A 16,285-nucleotide genomic window follows, 5' to 3' on the forward strand; every position below is an offset into this window, starting at 1 on the left:
CACGGGGGTGTGGGGGACACGGGGGGGTGTGGGGGGACACGGGGGGTGTGGGGGGACACGGGGGTGTGTGGGGGAGTGTGGGGGGGACACGGGGGAGTGTGGGCGGACACGGGGGGTGTGGGGGAACACGGGGGGTGTGGGGGGACACGGGGGGTGTGGGGGGACACGGGGGGTGTGGGGGGACACGGGGGAGTGTGGGCGGACACGGGGGGGTGTGGGGGAACACGGGGGGGGGTGTGGGGGAACACGGGGGGGTGTGGGGGAACACGGGGGGGTGTGGGGGAACACGGGGGGGGGGTGGGGGAACACGGGGGGGGGGTGGGGGAACACGGGGGGGTGTGGGGGGACACGGGGGGGGGTGTGGGGGGAACACGGGGGGTGTGGGGGGAACACGGGGGGGGTGTGGGGGGACACGGGGGAGTGTGGGGGGACACGGGGAGTGTGGGGGGACACGGGGAGTGTGGGGGGACACGGGGAGTGTGGGGGGACACGGGGAGTGTGGGGGGACACGGGGGGGGGGGCACGGGGGAGTGTGGGGGGACACAGGTGGGTGGGACCTGCCCTTGTTAGGGGCAGATACAGTAAGGGGGGGTAACATGATGTAGTGTGAGGGGGGGGAGAGTATGTTACATGACATGTTAGTGTGGTTCACTGTGTGCGTATGCGTGTCCCTGTGTGCCTGTGCGTGTCACGGAGTGACCATGACACGGAGGTGTGTCACAGTGCGTGTCCAATTGGCAGTGTGTGGGTATTGCGTGACAATCTGGGTGTTATGATTTCACAATGAGGTCGCTGTGATGTCACAGCTCGCTGCGGCGCTCCTGCTGTGCTGTAGAGTGGAGGAGTTGGGCGGTGATGTCATGATGATGTCACCGTGATGTCACAGCTCGCTGCAGTGATCCTGCTTGCTGTAGTGGAGGAGTTGTGTGGTGACGTCATGATGATGTCACCGTGATGTCACAGCTCGCTGCAGCGATCCTGCTTGCTGTAGAATGGAGGAGTTGTGTGGTGATGTCATGATGATGTCACCGTGATGTCACAGCTCGCTGCAGCGATCCTGCTTGCTGTAGTGATCAAACTGATTCTTCCATCGCATCATATACGCGCTCCAGCGATGGAACTCAACCTTCCACTGCCGCTCTGCCTCATCAATATTATCTGTAACAAGGGGCGGGGAAGGAGAGGGAGGGGAGAGGGAGGAGAGAGAGAGGGAGGAGAGGGGGAGGAGAGGGAGGGAGGAGAAGGGGGGGAGAGGGAGGAGAGGGGGCGGGGGAGGAGAGGGAGGGAGGAGAGAGCGCGGGGAGGGAGAGAGGGAGGGAGGGAGGGAGAAGGGGCGATTGGGGGGAGAGAGGGAGGGGAGAGGGTGGAGGGAGAGAGGGAGGGAGGGAGGAGAAGGGGCGATTGGGGGGAGAGAGGGAGGGGAGAGGGTGGAGGGAGAGAGGGAGGGAGGAGAAGGGGGAAAGGGAGAAGGGGGAAAAAGGGAGAAGGGGGGAAACATGAGGAGAGGGGGAGGAGAGGAACAGGAGGAGAGAGGGAGAGGAGAAGGAGAGAGGGCGTGAGGGGGAGAGGAGGAGAGAGGGATGGGGAGAAAGGGGGAGAGAGTTGGGAGGGGAAGAGGGAGGGGTGGAGAAGAGATGGGGGAAGGGAAGAGTGAGGGAGGGGGAGGGGGAAGAGGAAGGGGGAGGGATGTGGGTGGAAGGGAGATAAGGAGGGGGGAGGGAGAGAGGGAGGGGGAGGAAGGGAGAGAAGGAGGGGGAAAGAGAGGGACGGAGGGGGAAAGAGAGGGAAGGGGGGGGAGAAAGGGAGAGAGGAGGGGGGAGAGGGAGAAGGAAGACAGGAGAGGGAGAAGAGGACAGGAGAGGGAGAAGAGGACCGGAGAGGGAGGGGGAGGAGGAAAACGGAAGAGGGGGAGATGGAGGTGAGAAAAGGGAGGAGGGAGAAAGGAGGAGCGGGGAGATAGCGGAAGGAGGGGGGAGAGGATGGACAGGAGATTGAGAGAGAGGAAGGGAGTGGGGATGAGAGAGAGGAGAGAAAAAGAAGAAGACAAGGGGGAGTGAAGGAAAGAGGGAGAGAGGAAGAGAGAGGGAGAGAGTGGGAGGGAGAGAGATAGGCGGGGATAGAGGTTGGGGGGAAGAGAGGGCAGTGAAAGAAAGGGCAGGAGTTAGGGAGGGGGGAGAGCAAAGGTCAAAGGGAGGGAGGTAGGAGCGAGAGAGAGAGAGAGAGAGAGAGAGAGAGAGAGAGAAAGTGGGGTGGAGGAGGAGAGAAAGGGGGTGAGAGGGAATAGGGCGAGAGAGTGGGGATATAGAGAGGGGGGATGGGGAAGGAGAGAGAGAGAGTTAAAGGGAAGAAGGATAAAAAGGAAGTGAGGTTGGGAGAGAAGGGGAGATTGGGGGGGAGAGAAGGAGATTGGGGGGGAGAGAAGGGAAGATTGGGGGGGGAGGTGGCGGAGGGACAGAGAGAGAGGGGACATTTAGGAGAGGGAAGAGGGGAGGGATGGAGAGCAAAGGTGAAGGGGGGAGGCAGGAGAGAGAAATAAGGGTAGGAAGAGAGGGAGAGAGAAGTGGAGAGAGAGGGACATGGGGAAAGAGGAAGGGAAAGAGAGTTAGGTGGAGAAGAGGGAGAGAGGGGGAGAGGGGGGAAGAGGGAGAGGGGGGGAAGAGGGAGAGGGGGGGAAGAGTGAGAGGGGGGGAAGAGTGAGAGGGGGGGAAGAGTGAGAGGGGGGAAGAGGGAGAGGGGGGAAGAGGGAGAGGGGGGAAGAGGGAGAGGGGGGAAGAGGGAGAGGGGGGAAGAGGGAGAGGGGGGAAGAGGGAGAGGGGGGAAGAGGGAGAGGGAGGGAGAGGGGGGAAGAGGGAGAGGGGAGAAGAGGGATGAAAGGGAGAAAAAGTGGGGGGTGAGGGGATAGAGAGAAAGGGAGGAGAGACGGAGAAAAAAAAGAGGGGAAGAAAGGAGGGAGGGAAAGGGAGGAGAGCGAAGGAGAGAAAGAGAGAGAGAAGGAGAGGAAGAGAGAAAAAATCAGCCATGTCATATTATATATAACTCCCTCACCACTCGGGGTCATACCCCCAGGAGCTCTAGGGTAGGGGGTGGTGGGGTGTGATGGGGGGACGGTACATAATAGGGTCTGTATCAGAGTTTGGGGGTAGTATTGCTTAGTGGGGGTAATAGTGGGGCATTTACCCCCAACATGCAATGATTGGTTGGGTTAATATTGGATGGCGGTGTGGTTGAGGTATTGGGGGGGGGGGGGTATTAAAGGTAGGATGGAAGCAGGTAACTGGTGTATGGGATGGAGGATGGAATGAATATTTAGGGGTGATGGGGTGATAGGGTATTAGAGGTGGGATGGAGGCATTAGGGTTTGGCTTGGGGAGAGCAGGGGTAGGATGCGGTACTAGGAGGCATTAGGATTGGATGGAGGGGTATTCTATAGGACAGAGTGGTTATGAGGGTGGGACAGGGATGGTGGTGGGGGGGGTGGGAGGGGTATTAGTGGTGGATGGAGGTATTAGGGGAGGTTGTGAGATGAATGAAACCAAGAAGCAAAAAACAAAGAGTCAAATGAACCAGAGTTTATTACAAGGAAACAAGGAGAAAAGGGGGAGCAGTGCATGATGGGGGAGAGGGGTGCATGATGGGGGAGAGCGGTGCATGATGGGGGAGTGGGATGCATGATGGGGGGAGGGGTGCACTATGGGGGAGAGGGGTGCACTATGGGGGAGAGGGGTGCACGATGGGGGAGAGGGGTGCACGATGGGGGAGAGGGGTGCACGATGGGGGAGAGGGGTGCACGATGGGGGAGAGGGGTGCACGATCGGGGAGAGGGGTGCACGATGGGGGAGAGGGGTGCACGATGGGGGAGAGGGGTGCACGATGGGGGAGAGGGGTGCACGATGGGGGAGAGGGGTGCACTATGGGGGAGAGGGGTGCACTATGGGGGAGAGGGGTGCACGATGGGGGAGAGGGGTGCACGATGGGGGAGAAGGGTGCACGATGGGGGAGAGGGGTGCACGATGGGGGAGAGGGGTGCACGATGGGGGAGAGGGGTGCACGATGGGGGAGAGGGGGGCAGGGGAGAGGGGTGCACGACGAGGGAGAGGCGTGCAGGACGAGGGAGAGGGGTGCAGAACGAGGGAGAGGGGTGCAGGACGGGGGAGACGGGTGCAGGACGGGGGAGAGGGGTGCAGGACGGGGGAGAGGGGTGCAGGACGGGGGAGAGGGGTGCACAATGGGAGAGGGGTGCACGATAGGGGAGGGGAGCACGAGGGGGAGGGTGGTGCACGATGGGAGAGGGTGGTGCACGATGGGAGAGGGGGTTGCACGATGGGGGAGGGGGCTGCAAGACTGGGGTGGGGGCTGCACGATGGGGGAGGGGGCTGCACGATGGGGGAGGGGGCTGCACGATGGGGGAGGGGGCTGCACGATGGGGGAGGGGGCTGCACGATGGGGGAGGGGGCTGCACGATGGGGGAGGGGGCCTCACGATGGGGGAGAGGGCTGCACGATGGGGGAGGGGGCTGCACGATGGGGGAGGGGGCTGCACGATGGGGGAGGGGGCTGCACGATGGGGGAGGGGGCTGCACGATGGGGGAGGGGGCTGCACGATGGGGGAGGGGGCTGCACGATGGGGGAGGGGGCTGCACGATGGGGGAGGGGGCTGCACGATGGGGGAGGGGAGGTGCACGATGGGGGAGGGGAGGTGCACGATGGGGGAGGGGAGGTGCACGATGGGGGAGGGGAGGTGCACGATGGGGGAGGGGAGGTGCACGATGAGGGAGGGGGGGTGCACCGTGGGAGAGGGTTGCACGGTGGGAGAGGGATGCACGGTGTGGGAGCGGTGTGCACGATGGGGGAGCGGTGTGCACGATGGGGGAGGGGAGTGCACGATGGGGGAGGGGAGGTGCACGATGGGGGAGGGGAGGTGCACGATGGGGGAGGGGAGGTGCACGATGGGGAGGGGAGTGCACGATGGGGGAGGGGAGTGCACGATGGGGGAGGGGAGGTGCACGATGGGGGAGGGGAGGTGCACGATGGGGGAGGGGGGTGCACGATGGGAGAGGGGGGTGCACGATGGGGGAGGGGTGCACGATGGGGGAGGGGTGCACGATGGGGGAGGCGTGCACGATGGGGGAGGGGTGCACGATGGGGGAGGGGTGCACGATTGGAGAGGTTAGAGATTGGGTTGGGGTTAGGGGGGGCTCTGTGGTTAGGGAAGGGGTAAGTATTGTGTTGTTTTTGAGGTTAAGTTATAAGGTCAGCGTTGGGGTTTGTATTGTGCTGTGTGGTTATAGGGTCAGCGTTAGGGTTTGTATTGTGCTGTGTGGTTATAGGGTCAGCGTTGGGGTTTGTATTGTGCTGTGTGGTTATAGGGTCAGTGTTGGGGTTTGTATTGTGCTGTGTGGTTATAGGGTCAGTGTTGGGGTTTGTATTGTGCTGTGTGGTTATAGGGTCAGCGTTGGGGTTTGTATTGTGCTGTGTGGTTATAGGGTCAGCGTTGGGGTTTGTATTGTGCTGTGTGGTTATAGGGTCAGCGTTAGGGTTTGTATTGTGCTGTGTGGTTATAGGGTCAGCGTTGGGGTTTGTATTGTGCTGTGTGATTATAGGGTCAGCGTTGGGGTTTGTATTGTGCTGTGTGGTTATATGGTCAGTGTTGGGGTTTGTATTGTGCTGTGTGGTTATAGGGTCAGTGTTGGGGTTTGTATTGTGCTGTGTGGTTATTGGGTCAGCGTTGGGGTTTGTATTGTGCTGTGTGATTATAGGGTCAGCGTTGGGGTTTGTATTGTGCTGTGTGGTTATATGGTCAGTGTTAGGATTTGTATTGTGCTGTGTGGTTATTGGGTCAGTGTTGGGGTTTGTATTGTGCTGTGTGGTTATTGGGTCAGCGTTGGGGTTTGTATTGTGCTGTGTGGTTATTGGGTCAGTGTTAGGGTTTGTATTGTGCTGTGTGGTTATAGGGTCAGCGTTGGGGTTTGTATTGTGCTGTGTGGTTATAGGGTCAGCGTTGGGGTTTGTATTGTGCTGTCTGGTTATAGGGTCAGCGTTAGGGTTTGTATTGTGCTGTGTGGTTATAGGGTCAGCGTTGGGGTTTGTATTGTGCTGTGTGGTTATAGGGTCAGCGTTGGGGTTTGTATTGTGCTGTGTGGTTATAGGGTCAGTGTTGGGGTTTGTATTGTGCTGTGTGGTTATAGGGTCAGCGTTGGGGTTTGTATTGTGCTGTGTGGTTATAGGGTCAGCGTTAGGGTTTGTATTGTGCTGTGTGGTTATAGGTTCAGCGTTGGGGTTTGTATTGTGCTGTGTGGTTATAGGGTCAGTGTTGGGGTTTGTATTGTGCTGTGTGGTTATAGGGTCAGCGTTGGGGTTTGTATTGTGCTGTGTGGTTATAGGGTCAGCGTTGGGGTTTGTATTGTGCTGTGTGGTTATAGGGTCAGTGTTGGGGTTTGTATTGTGCTGTGTGGTTATAGGGTCAGCGTTGGGGTTTGTATTGTGCTGTGTGGTTATAGGGTCAGTGTTGGGGTTTGTATTGTGCTGTGTGGTTATAGGGTCAGCGTTGGGGTTTGTATTGTGCTGTGTGGTTATAGGGTCAGCGTTGGGGTTTGTATTGTGCTGTGTGGTTATAGGGTCAGTGTTGGGGTTTGTATTGTGCTGTGTGGTTATAGGGTCAGTGTTGGGGTTTGTATTGTGCTTTGTGGTTATAGGGTCAGCGTTGGGGTTTGTATTGTGCTGTGTGGTTATAGGGTCAGCGTTAGGGTTTGTATTGTGCTGTGTGGTTATAGGGTCAGTGTGATGTTGTGAAAGTAACACATAGTGTGAGCAGTATCAGGATGGGACTGTTACGGGAGCAGTTCGAGCAGAGCCCTCTGGTCACTATAAGGGAGAGAGCCACACGTCAGCAGGAGGGCAAACACAGGGGCAGATAACACAACCCGCCCCTCCCCCCCACCCCCACACCCTCTTTTGCAGATCCACCCCAACACCCTTTGGCAGGGGCAGATCCTCCACTCTAGCAGGAGAAGATGCCCCCTACCTTTAGCAGGGGCAGATCCCACCCCCAAACCTTCCCCCTCTATGGGCGGATTCTGACTCCACTCCTCAGTCTCTGTGATAACCCCGGACACTCCTCCAATCAGAGGGGGCAGCTTCTGTCTCCCCACCCCCATTGGTGGGGCAGTAAGGTTGGGGGGAGGCACCTATCTGGTGATGCTTCTTCTGAGGGTGAGGGGTATCAGTCTCGGGTGTGGTAACCGTTAATTTAATATGGATTACCTGGTGTGTGTGTGGGGGGAGTGTCAGGGGTCAGAGAGGTCAACCATGTTTGGGTTAATGGGGTCATATTGTGCCCCATATAGGGAGGGCCGGGTGAGTTTACGGCACGGAGAAATTAGATAGGGCTAGAGCTGGAAGATGTGAGAAGTCAGGTTAGAGGTCAAGAGTTCAGATGTCAGGATAGAGGTGAAGAGGTCAGGTTAGAGGTCAAGAGTTCAGATGCCAGGATAGAGGTCAGGAGTTCAGCAGACTACAATGAAGAGGGAGGTGAAATTTAGAAGCCATAAAGCACGAGGTCAAGGGTCAAAGGTCAGAGTTCAGAAGGTTAGCGAGCAGGAGGTAAGAGTTCACAAGGGCAAATAACAGATGATAAAAAAAAAAGGTGAGTGTGTAGTCGGTTAGATGTCGTAAATTAGAAGGTCAGAGGTCGGAGTCAGGGTTCAGAGGTCAAGGAGTCTAGGTTCAAAAGGTCAGCGATCAGGAGTTTCGGTTCAGAGGTCTGGAGGCGGGGGGTTAGAGGCGGGAGTCAGAGGTCAGAGGTCAGAGGTGGCCTCCGGTACCTGTTATGTTGAGAAGTTTGGGTAGGAATCGGTTCCAGAAGGTGCAGGTCTGGACTCTGATCCCCTGCAGGCTCGGGGATGGCTTGTTGTTCAGCGCCAGGTACTTCTGCTCGGGGTCCGAGTACAGCGGCCAGCGTGGCCGAGGGGCATCCTTACCCTCGTTAGGGTCACTGGGGAGGGGGAAGCACATCACACTGGGTCAGATCCTACAGATCCCCCCCTTCAACAATACAATCCCATCCTATACACACACACCATATAACAATACAATCCTGCCCTATATACACCCCATATATTAATACAAGTATGTCCTACATAAACCCCATCAAGACACCCCATATAACATTTCCCCTCCAATGCAGACACCCAGTAGAAAAATATAACTTTCCTATATATGCCCAGGTCTCTCCCCCTCTCTCCCCTTCCCCTCTACTTTTCTCCCTCCTCGCCCTCGACTCCCCCGCCCACCCCCCTCTCCCCTTTTCCTTCATCTCTTCCACCGGCCCCCCTCCGTTCCCCATCTTCTCCAGCCCCTCACCCGGTCCGTGCGAAGTTGGCCCAATATCTCATCATCCGGCGGCTCAAGTCCGCCTCTTGCGGGGTGTAGTTCAGGCTGGTCTCCAGCGGCAGCCCGAAGACAAACTCGATCTCGTAGCCGTGCGGGACCCCCATCCACTTGGGCCAGGCCAGGTTGGACGCCCTGTGGTCGAAGAGGTAAGCGAACACCCTGTTCCCGAACTCCGACACCTTCCCTGCGAAGTGGGTCATGGGGCAGATGACGTTGTGGTCCCCTACCAGGTTCTCCATGGCCTCTCTGTTCTTCACCCCGTCGTGCTCGTCCGCCCAGTCGGTGTACTGCATCACGACGGCTTCAAGCGCAATGTCGTTGGCGTGCGGGACGCTCATCCTGACCCCTCCCAGGAACTCCTCCCGGCCAATCAGGCTCTCGTTGTTCTTGCTGAAACCGGGCGCCCCGTACAGTAGGAAGTAGGAGCCCTCGTTCTCGTTGACTCCCAGCATCAGGGGGCATGGCTTAAAGCTGCCCATGTTTAGCAGCGTCTCGGGGGACTCCGGGAAGAAGTCTCCGTCTGGCAGGGGCACGAAGGCGAAGCGGAAGATGCTGGGGGCCGGCATGACGGAGAACTCGTGGTCGATCAGCTCCTGTGGCTGCTTGACCCTGAGACAGTTCAGAAGGTCCGTGTCGTTCCCCGGCCTGCAGCCTAGCATCTTTCCCAGGAGCTCCGCCCGGCGCCGGCCCTCCTGAGGGGTGATGGTGGCCCATGGCGAGTTGGGGGAGCCGCTCTGCAGCACGGCCTTCGAGAAGAGGTGGTGGCTGCCCGGAGAGAGGACGTGCATGCCCACCGAGGCTCCCCCAGCGCTCTCTCCGAAAATGGTGACTGACCTGGGGTCGCCGCCGAAAAACGCAATGTTGTCCTGCACCCACTGCAGCGCCAGTCGCTGGTCAAACAGGCCCACGTTCCCTGGAGCGTCCACACTGCCGGGCATCAAAGACAAGAAGCCAAAGGCCGCCACGCGGTAGTTCATGGAGACCACCACCAAGTTCTCCACGTGGGCCAAGTAACGCCCGTCATAAACATCAAGGGAGGAGGAGCCACTGTAGAAGCCGCCCCCGTAAATCCAGACCATGACGGTGGCGTTGGAGGGGCGGGGGTGGGGCACCCAGACGTTGAGGTACAGGCAGTCCTCGCTCATGGGCCGGTTGGGGTTCCACATCTCCATCCCAGGGAAGTCTGGGTAGAGAGTGTCGAAGTATTGGTAGCAGGCGTTGGGGTAGGAAGATGCATCCATCACTCCCTCCCACGACTTCTTGGGCTCCGGCCGTCGGAAGCGCAGTTTGCCCACGGGAGGCTCGCCGAAGGGGATGCCCAGGAAGGCGCTGACGTGACCCGAGAGGACCGGGAGTCGGGTGCCCCGCACTTTACCTGAACGGGTGGTGACCAGGAGGTCCGCGTCGCTCTGAGCGTAGGAAGGAGACGGGAGGAGGAGGAGGAGAAGAGAGAGGGCGCAGAGACACGGCGGGGGGAGTGGGGAGAGCAGCATGGCTGGTCCTCCGTGGGGGTTACCTGAAGGAGAGAGAGAGGAAGATTGAGAGAGAGAAGGAGGAAGAGGGGGTGAGAGAGGGATGGAAAGAGAGAAACATGCAGAGAGAAGAAGACAGAGGGTAAAAAGACAAGAGGGCCTGAGAGATGAAAGGGGTTGTGTGTGAGAGACGGATGTAGAGTGCGCGGTGACAGCGTGAATGTGTATGAGAGGAGGAAAGTGAGCGAGTGCGGGAGAGATATTGGGAGCGAGAGAGAGAGAGTTAAAGAAACGAGAGGACAGGGAGATAAACAGAGTCAGACAGACACCAACCGAGAGAGAGCGAGAGTGTTCTCTACGGATCTGAAAGTGACACGTCTAAAGGACGCAACTCCGCCCACTGTCCTCTCGCTCTCTCTGTCACTGTCCTCTCGCACTCTCTTTGTGTCTCGCTCTCTCTCTCTCTCCCCCCAATAACCCAGCAGAGCACTAGGGAGATAACAGCTGTGACTTCCCCATCAGGAGCAGAGAGAGAGGGAGTAAGAGTGAGAGAGTGAGTGAAAGAGAGTGAGTGAGTGGGAGTGGACAGTGACCGACAGAGAGTGTGAGAGGAACAGAGAGAGAGTGTGAGAGGAACAGAGAGAGAGTGTGAGAGGAACAGAGAGAGAGTGTGAGAGGAACAGAGAGAGAGTGTGAGAGGAACAGAGAGAGAGTGTGAGAGGAACAGAGAGAGTGTGAGAGAGGAACAGAGAGAGTGTGAGAGAGGAACAGAGATAGTGTGAGTGGAACAGAGAGAGCGTGTGAGTGGAACAGAGAGAGCGTGTGAGAGGAACAGAGAGAGTGTGTGAGTGGAACAGAGAGAGTGTGAGTGGAACAGACAGAGTGTGAGAGGAACAGAGAGAGTGTGAGAGGAACAGAGAGAGAGTGTGAGAGGAACAGAGAGAGTGTGAGTGGAACAGAGAGAGAGTGTGAGGGGAACAGAGAGAGAGTGTGTGAGGAACAGAGAGAGTGTGAGTGGAACAGAGAGAGTGTGAGAGGAACAGAGAGAGAGTGTGAGAGGAACAGAGAGAGAGTGTGAGAGGAACAGAGAGAGTGTGAGTGGAACAGAGAGAGAGTGTGAGTGGAACAGAGAGAGTGTGAGTGGAACAGAGAGAGTGTGAGTGGAACAGAGAGAATGTGAGAGGAACAGAGAGAGAGTGTGAGTGGAACAGAGAGTGTGAGTGGAACAGAGAGAGAGAGTGGGTGGAACAGAGAGAGTGTGAGTGGAAGAGAGAGAGTGTGAGTGGAACAGAGTGTGAGAGGAACAGAGAGAGAGAGAGAGAGAGTGTGAGAGGAACAGAGAGAGTGTGTGTGAGAGGAACAGAGAGAGTGAGTGTGAGAGGAAAGGAGAGAGAGAGAGGAAGAGAGAGACACAGAGAGAGAGAGGAAGAGAGAGAGAGAGCGCTACACGGGAGAGGCCTGTGGGGAGGGAGAGAGGGGAGTGAGCGAGATCCCCTTATCAGAGCTCACAAGACCAGGAGGAGGGTGAGGCGGTTCCCTTATCAGAGCCCAGCAGGGTTCAGGGGCTCATATCTCCCAGGCTGTAACAGGGGCTCCCTAATTATTCCCGGGCTCTAATAATGTGTACACTCTAATATCCCAGAAGCTCGGATACCCCCCCAGGCCCTGATACGCCCCCAGGCCCTGATATGCCCCCCAGGCCCTGATACCCCCCAGGCCCTGATACCCCCCCAGGCCCTGATACATCCCCAAAGGCCCTCATACATCCCCAAAGGCCCTGATACATCCCCATAGACCCTGATACCCCCTAGACCCTGATACTACCCCAGGCCCTGATATCTCATAGGTTCTAATTATTCCCAGGCCCTAATACCCCACAGGCCCTGATACCCCCCAGGCCCTGATTACCCCCCCCCCCCCCCAGGCCCTGATACCCCCCAGGTCCTGATACTCCCCCAGGCCTTGATACTCCCACAGGCCCTGATACTCTCTCAGGCCCTGATACTCCCACAGGCCCTGATACAGAACCCAGGCCCTGAAACACCCCACCCCCCAGGCCCTGATACACCCCCAGGCCCTGATACACCCACCCCCCAGGCCCTGATACACACCCAGGCCCTGATACACCCCCAGGCCCTGATACACCCACCCCCCAGGCCCTGATACACCCACCCCACAGGCCCTGATACACCCCCAGGCCCTGATACACCCCCAGGCCCTGATACACCCCCACCCCCCAGGCCCTGATACACCCCCAGGCCCTGATACACCCACCCCCCAGGCCCTGATACACCCCCAGGCCCTGATACACCCACCCCCCATGCCCTGATACACCCCCCCCAACCCCCCAGGCCCTGATACACCCCCCCCCAACCCCCCCAGGCCCTGATACACCCCCCCCAACCCCCCCAGGCCCTGATACTCCCCCAGGCCCTGATACTCCCCCAGGCCCTGATACACCCCCCCCCCAACCCCCCAGGCCCTGATACACCCCCAGGCCCTGATACACCCCCAGGCCCTGATACACCCACCCCCCAGGCCCTGATACACCCCCCAGGCCCTGATACACCCCCCCCAACCCCCCAGGCCCTGATACACCCCCAGGCCCTGATACACCCACCCCCCAGGCCCTGATACTCCCCCAGGCCCTGATACTCCCCCAGGCCCTGATACACCCACCCCCCAGGCCCTGATACACCCCCCAGGCCCTGATACACCCCCCCCAACCCCCCAGGCCCTGATACACCCCCCAGGCCCTGATACACCCCCCCCAACCCCCCAGGCCCTGATACACCCCCAGGCCCTGATACACCCACCCCCCAGGCCCTGATACACCCCCCCCAACCCCCCAGGCCCTGATACTCCCCCAGGCCCTGATACACCCCCCAGGCCCTGATACTCCCCCAGGCCCTGATACACCCCCCCCAACCCCCCAGGCCCTGATACACCCCCAGGCCCTGATACACCCACCCCCCAGGCCCTGATACACCCCCCCACCCCCCAGGCCCTGATACACCCCAGGCCCTGATACTCCCTAGATTTTGATCACGTGAAAGCTCTGATATCCTGCAGGCTCTGACCTGGGTTACCCCCCTCCCCTCTCCCCCTCCACAACAGCTTTAGCTGGGGGGTGGGGGGTGATAGATGGAGATCTGAGGGGGAGACGCTTCCTGCAGCTGTCTCTCTGTCTCTCTGTCTATTTCTGGCAGAGACACAGATAACATTTCAATAAGCACCGCTATATACGCCCAGGAGTATATACTGCGCCTCTCTGTGAGGGTATACAGACCTGTGTGTGTATACAGTATATATATATACACAGTATATATGTATACAGTATATATATATACATACATAGATATATACTATATAGGGTTTACAGATGTGTGTCTATATATATCTGTGTGTATACACCTGATTGTACACACACACACACACACACACAACACACAACACACGGTACATACCAGGAATGGGCAACTCCAGGTTATATGATATCCCTGCTTCAGCACAGGTGATGCAATCTTTGAGTCACTTATTGAGCCACCTGTGCTGAAGCAGAGACTGATTGAGCCACCTGTGCTGAAGCAGAGACTGATTGAGCCACCTGTGCTGAAGCTGGGACAGGTTGAGCCACCTGTGCTGAAGCGAGGACTGGAGTTGCCCACTCCTGGTATATACTGTGAGGGTCGATGGAGACTATACTGTATATATAGTCACCAAGATACACACTGCGAGTGGCAAATTATTGCTGTGTGGGTCTCTGGCAAGGCTGGGGTTAATGGCTCGTTAAGCGCACACATCATTAGTGAGATAACGATATGAAATTACCAGACTCGTTAAAGAATAACAGGATATGATATGTCCTGAGAGAGAGAGAGAGGGGGGATATGTCCTGAGAGAGAGAGGGGGTTGGGGGGAGAGTTATGTCCTGAGAGAGAGGGGGGGGATATGTCCTGAGAGAGAGAGGGGGGGGGGGGTATGTCCTGAGAGAGAGAGGGGGGGGGGGGTATGTCCTGAGAGAGAGGGGGGGGGATATGGCCTGAGAGAGGGGGGGGGGTATGTCCTGAGAGAGGGGGGGGTATGTCCTGAGAGAGAGGGGGGGGGATATGGCCTGAGAGAGGGGGGGGGTATGTCCTGAGAGAGGGGGGGGGTATGTCCTGAGAGAGGGGGGGGGTATGTCCTGAGAGAGGGGGGGGGGATATGGCCTGAGAGAGGGGGGGGGTATGTCCTGAGAGAGGGGGGGGTATGTCCTGAGAGAGGGGGGGGGTATGTCCTGAGAGAGAGGGGGGGGTATATGGCCTGAGAGAGAGGGTGGGGGGATATGGCCTGAGAGAGGGGGGGATATGGCCTGAGAGAGAGGGGGGGGGGTATGGCCTGAGAGAGAGAGGGGGGGGGATATGGCCTGAGAGAGAGAGGGGGGGGTATGGCCTGAGAGAGAGAGGAGGGGGGATATGGCCTGAGAGAGAGGGGGGGGGGGATATGGCCTGAGAGAGAGAGGGGGGGGATATGTCCTGAGAGAGAGAGGGGGGGGGGGATATGGCCTGAGAGAGGGGGGGGGGATATGGCCTGAGAGAGAGAGGGGGGGGGGGATATGTCCTGAGAGAGAGAGGGGGGGGATATGTCCTGAGAGAGAGAGAGAGGGGGGATATGTCCTGAGAGAGAGAGAGGGGGGGGGATATGTCCTGAGAGAGAGGGGGGGATATGTCCTGAGAGAAAGAGGGGGGGGGGGGTATGTCCTGAGAGAGAGAGGAGGGGATATGTCCTGAGAGAGAGGGGGGGGATATGTCCTGAGAGAGAGAGGGGGGGGGATATGGCCTGAGAGAGGGGGGGGATATGGCCTGAGAGAGAGAGGGGGGGGGGGTATGTCCTGAGAGAGGGGGGTGGGGGGGGATATGTGCTGAGAGAGAGAGGGGGGATATGTCCTGAGAGAGGGGGGGGGATATGTCCTGAGAGAGAGGACAGGATATGTCCTGAGAGAGGGGGGGATATGTCCTGAGAGAGAGGGGGGGATATGTCCTGAGAGAGAGGGGGGGGATATGTCCTGAGAGAGAGAGGGGGGGGATATGTCCTGAGAGAGAGAGGGGGGGATATGTCCTGAGAGAGAGAGAGGGGGGGATATGTCCTGAGAGAGAGAGGGGGGGGATATGTCCTGAGAGAGAGAGGGGGGGGATATTTCCTGAGAGAGGGGGGATATGTCCTGAGAGAGAGAGAGGGGGATATGGCCTGAGAGAGAGAGAGGGGGGATATGTCCTGAGAGAGAGAGGGGGGGGGGGATATGTACTGAGAGAGAGGGGGGATATGTCCTTAGAGAGAGAGGGTGATATGTCCTGAGAGAGAGAGAGTGATATGTCCTGAGAGAGAGAGAGAGAGAGAGAGAGAGAGAGGGGGGGGGGGATATGTCCTTAGAGAGAGAGGTGGATATGTCCTGAGAGAGATGGAGGGGGGGATATGTCCTGAGAGAGAGGGGGGGATATGTCCTGAGAGAGAGAGAGAGAGAGGGGGGGGATATGTCCTGAGAGAGAGGGGGGGATATGTCCTGAGAGAGAGAGAGAGGGGGGGGGGGAGGTATGTCCTGAGAGAGAGGGGGGGATATGTCCTGAGAGAGAGAGAGAGAGGGGGGGGGGGAGGTATGTCCTGAGAAAGAGGGGGGGATATGTCCGAGAAAAAAACGGCAAATCGCCCAGGAAGTCACAGAGATCCCCAGAGTAACATCCACGGATCTGCCGGCCACTCTCGCCCCGACTAATGTGAGTGTTCCTGGCTCAACTATCAGAAAAACACTGAACAGGAGCGGTGTTCATGGAAGGATAGCCAGGAGGAAACCACGGCTCTCTAAAAAGAACATTGCTGCCCGTCTAAAGTTCCCCAAAGAGCACACAGATGATCCACAAGACTTCTGGAACAATGTTCTCTGGACAGACAAGTGGAAGGTAGAACTTTTTGGCCTCAACGTGAAACGTTATGTTTGGCGAAAACTAAAAACTGCGTTAGAACAGAAGAACCTCATCCCAACCGTCAAGCATGGGGGTGGGAGTGTGATGGTTTGGGGCTGCTTTGCTGCCTCAGGACCCGGGCGGCTGGCCATCCTTAACACAACCATGAATCCTCCATTGTATCAGAAGATTCTCATGTCAGGCCATCCGTCCGTGAGCTGAAGCAAAAGTGGGTCATGCAGCAAGACCATGATCCTAAACATACACGCAGGTCTACACAAGAACGGCGGCAGGAGAGGAAATTCCGCGGGTTAGACCGGCCTAGTCACAGTCCGGACCTAAACCCCATGGAGATGCTGTGGCCGGACCTGAAGCGAGCTGTCCATGCAAGGAAGCCCTCAAATGTCACTGAGCTGAAGCAGTTCTGTAAGGAGGGATGGGCCTAAAGACCTAAAACCCGATGTGAGAGACTGACCCGCGGTTACAGGAC

The 16,285-nt window shown here is 58.1% G+C and overlaps 1 protein-coding gene across 8 annotated transcripts in view; it reads right to left on the bottom strand.

Moving 5' to 3' along the window:
• Positions 1-355: 355 nt before the first annotated feature.
• ACHE (acetylcholinesterase (Yt blood group)) overlaps positions 356-16,285 on the bottom strand; it is an 82,389-nt gene continuing 66,459 nt past the window's right edge. For 2 of the 8 annotated variants that reach the window (XM_075584127.1, XM_075584129.1), the window contains exons 2-4: positions 8,358-9,903; positions 7,820-7,989; positions 358-1,158 (exon numbers count right to left, since the gene is read on the bottom strand). In XM_075584127.1, the coding sequence (XP_075440242.1) occupies positions 1,037-1,158; positions 7,820-7,989; positions 8,358-9,880 (1,815 nt within the window). In that variant the 5' untranslated portion in view covers positions 9,881-9,903 and the 3' untranslated portion in view covers positions 358-1,036. Of the gene's footprint in view, positions 1,159-4,592; positions 6,861-7,020; positions 7,510-7,819; positions 7,990-8,357; positions 9,904-10,192; positions 10,263-16,285 lie in introns of those variants that run through there. The other 6 variants (XM_075584130.1, XM_075584122.1, XM_075584124.1 and 3 more) reach the window with 6 other exon arrangements.

The sequence above is a fragment of the Ascaphus truei genome, unplaced genomic scaffold (genome assembly GCF_040206685.1).
Source record: "Ascaphus truei isolate aAscTru1 unplaced genomic scaffold, aAscTru1.hap1 HAP1_SCAFFOLD_453, whole genome shotgun sequence".
NCBI lineage: Eukaryota > Metazoa > Chordata > Amphibia > Anura > Ascaphidae > Ascaphus > Ascaphus truei.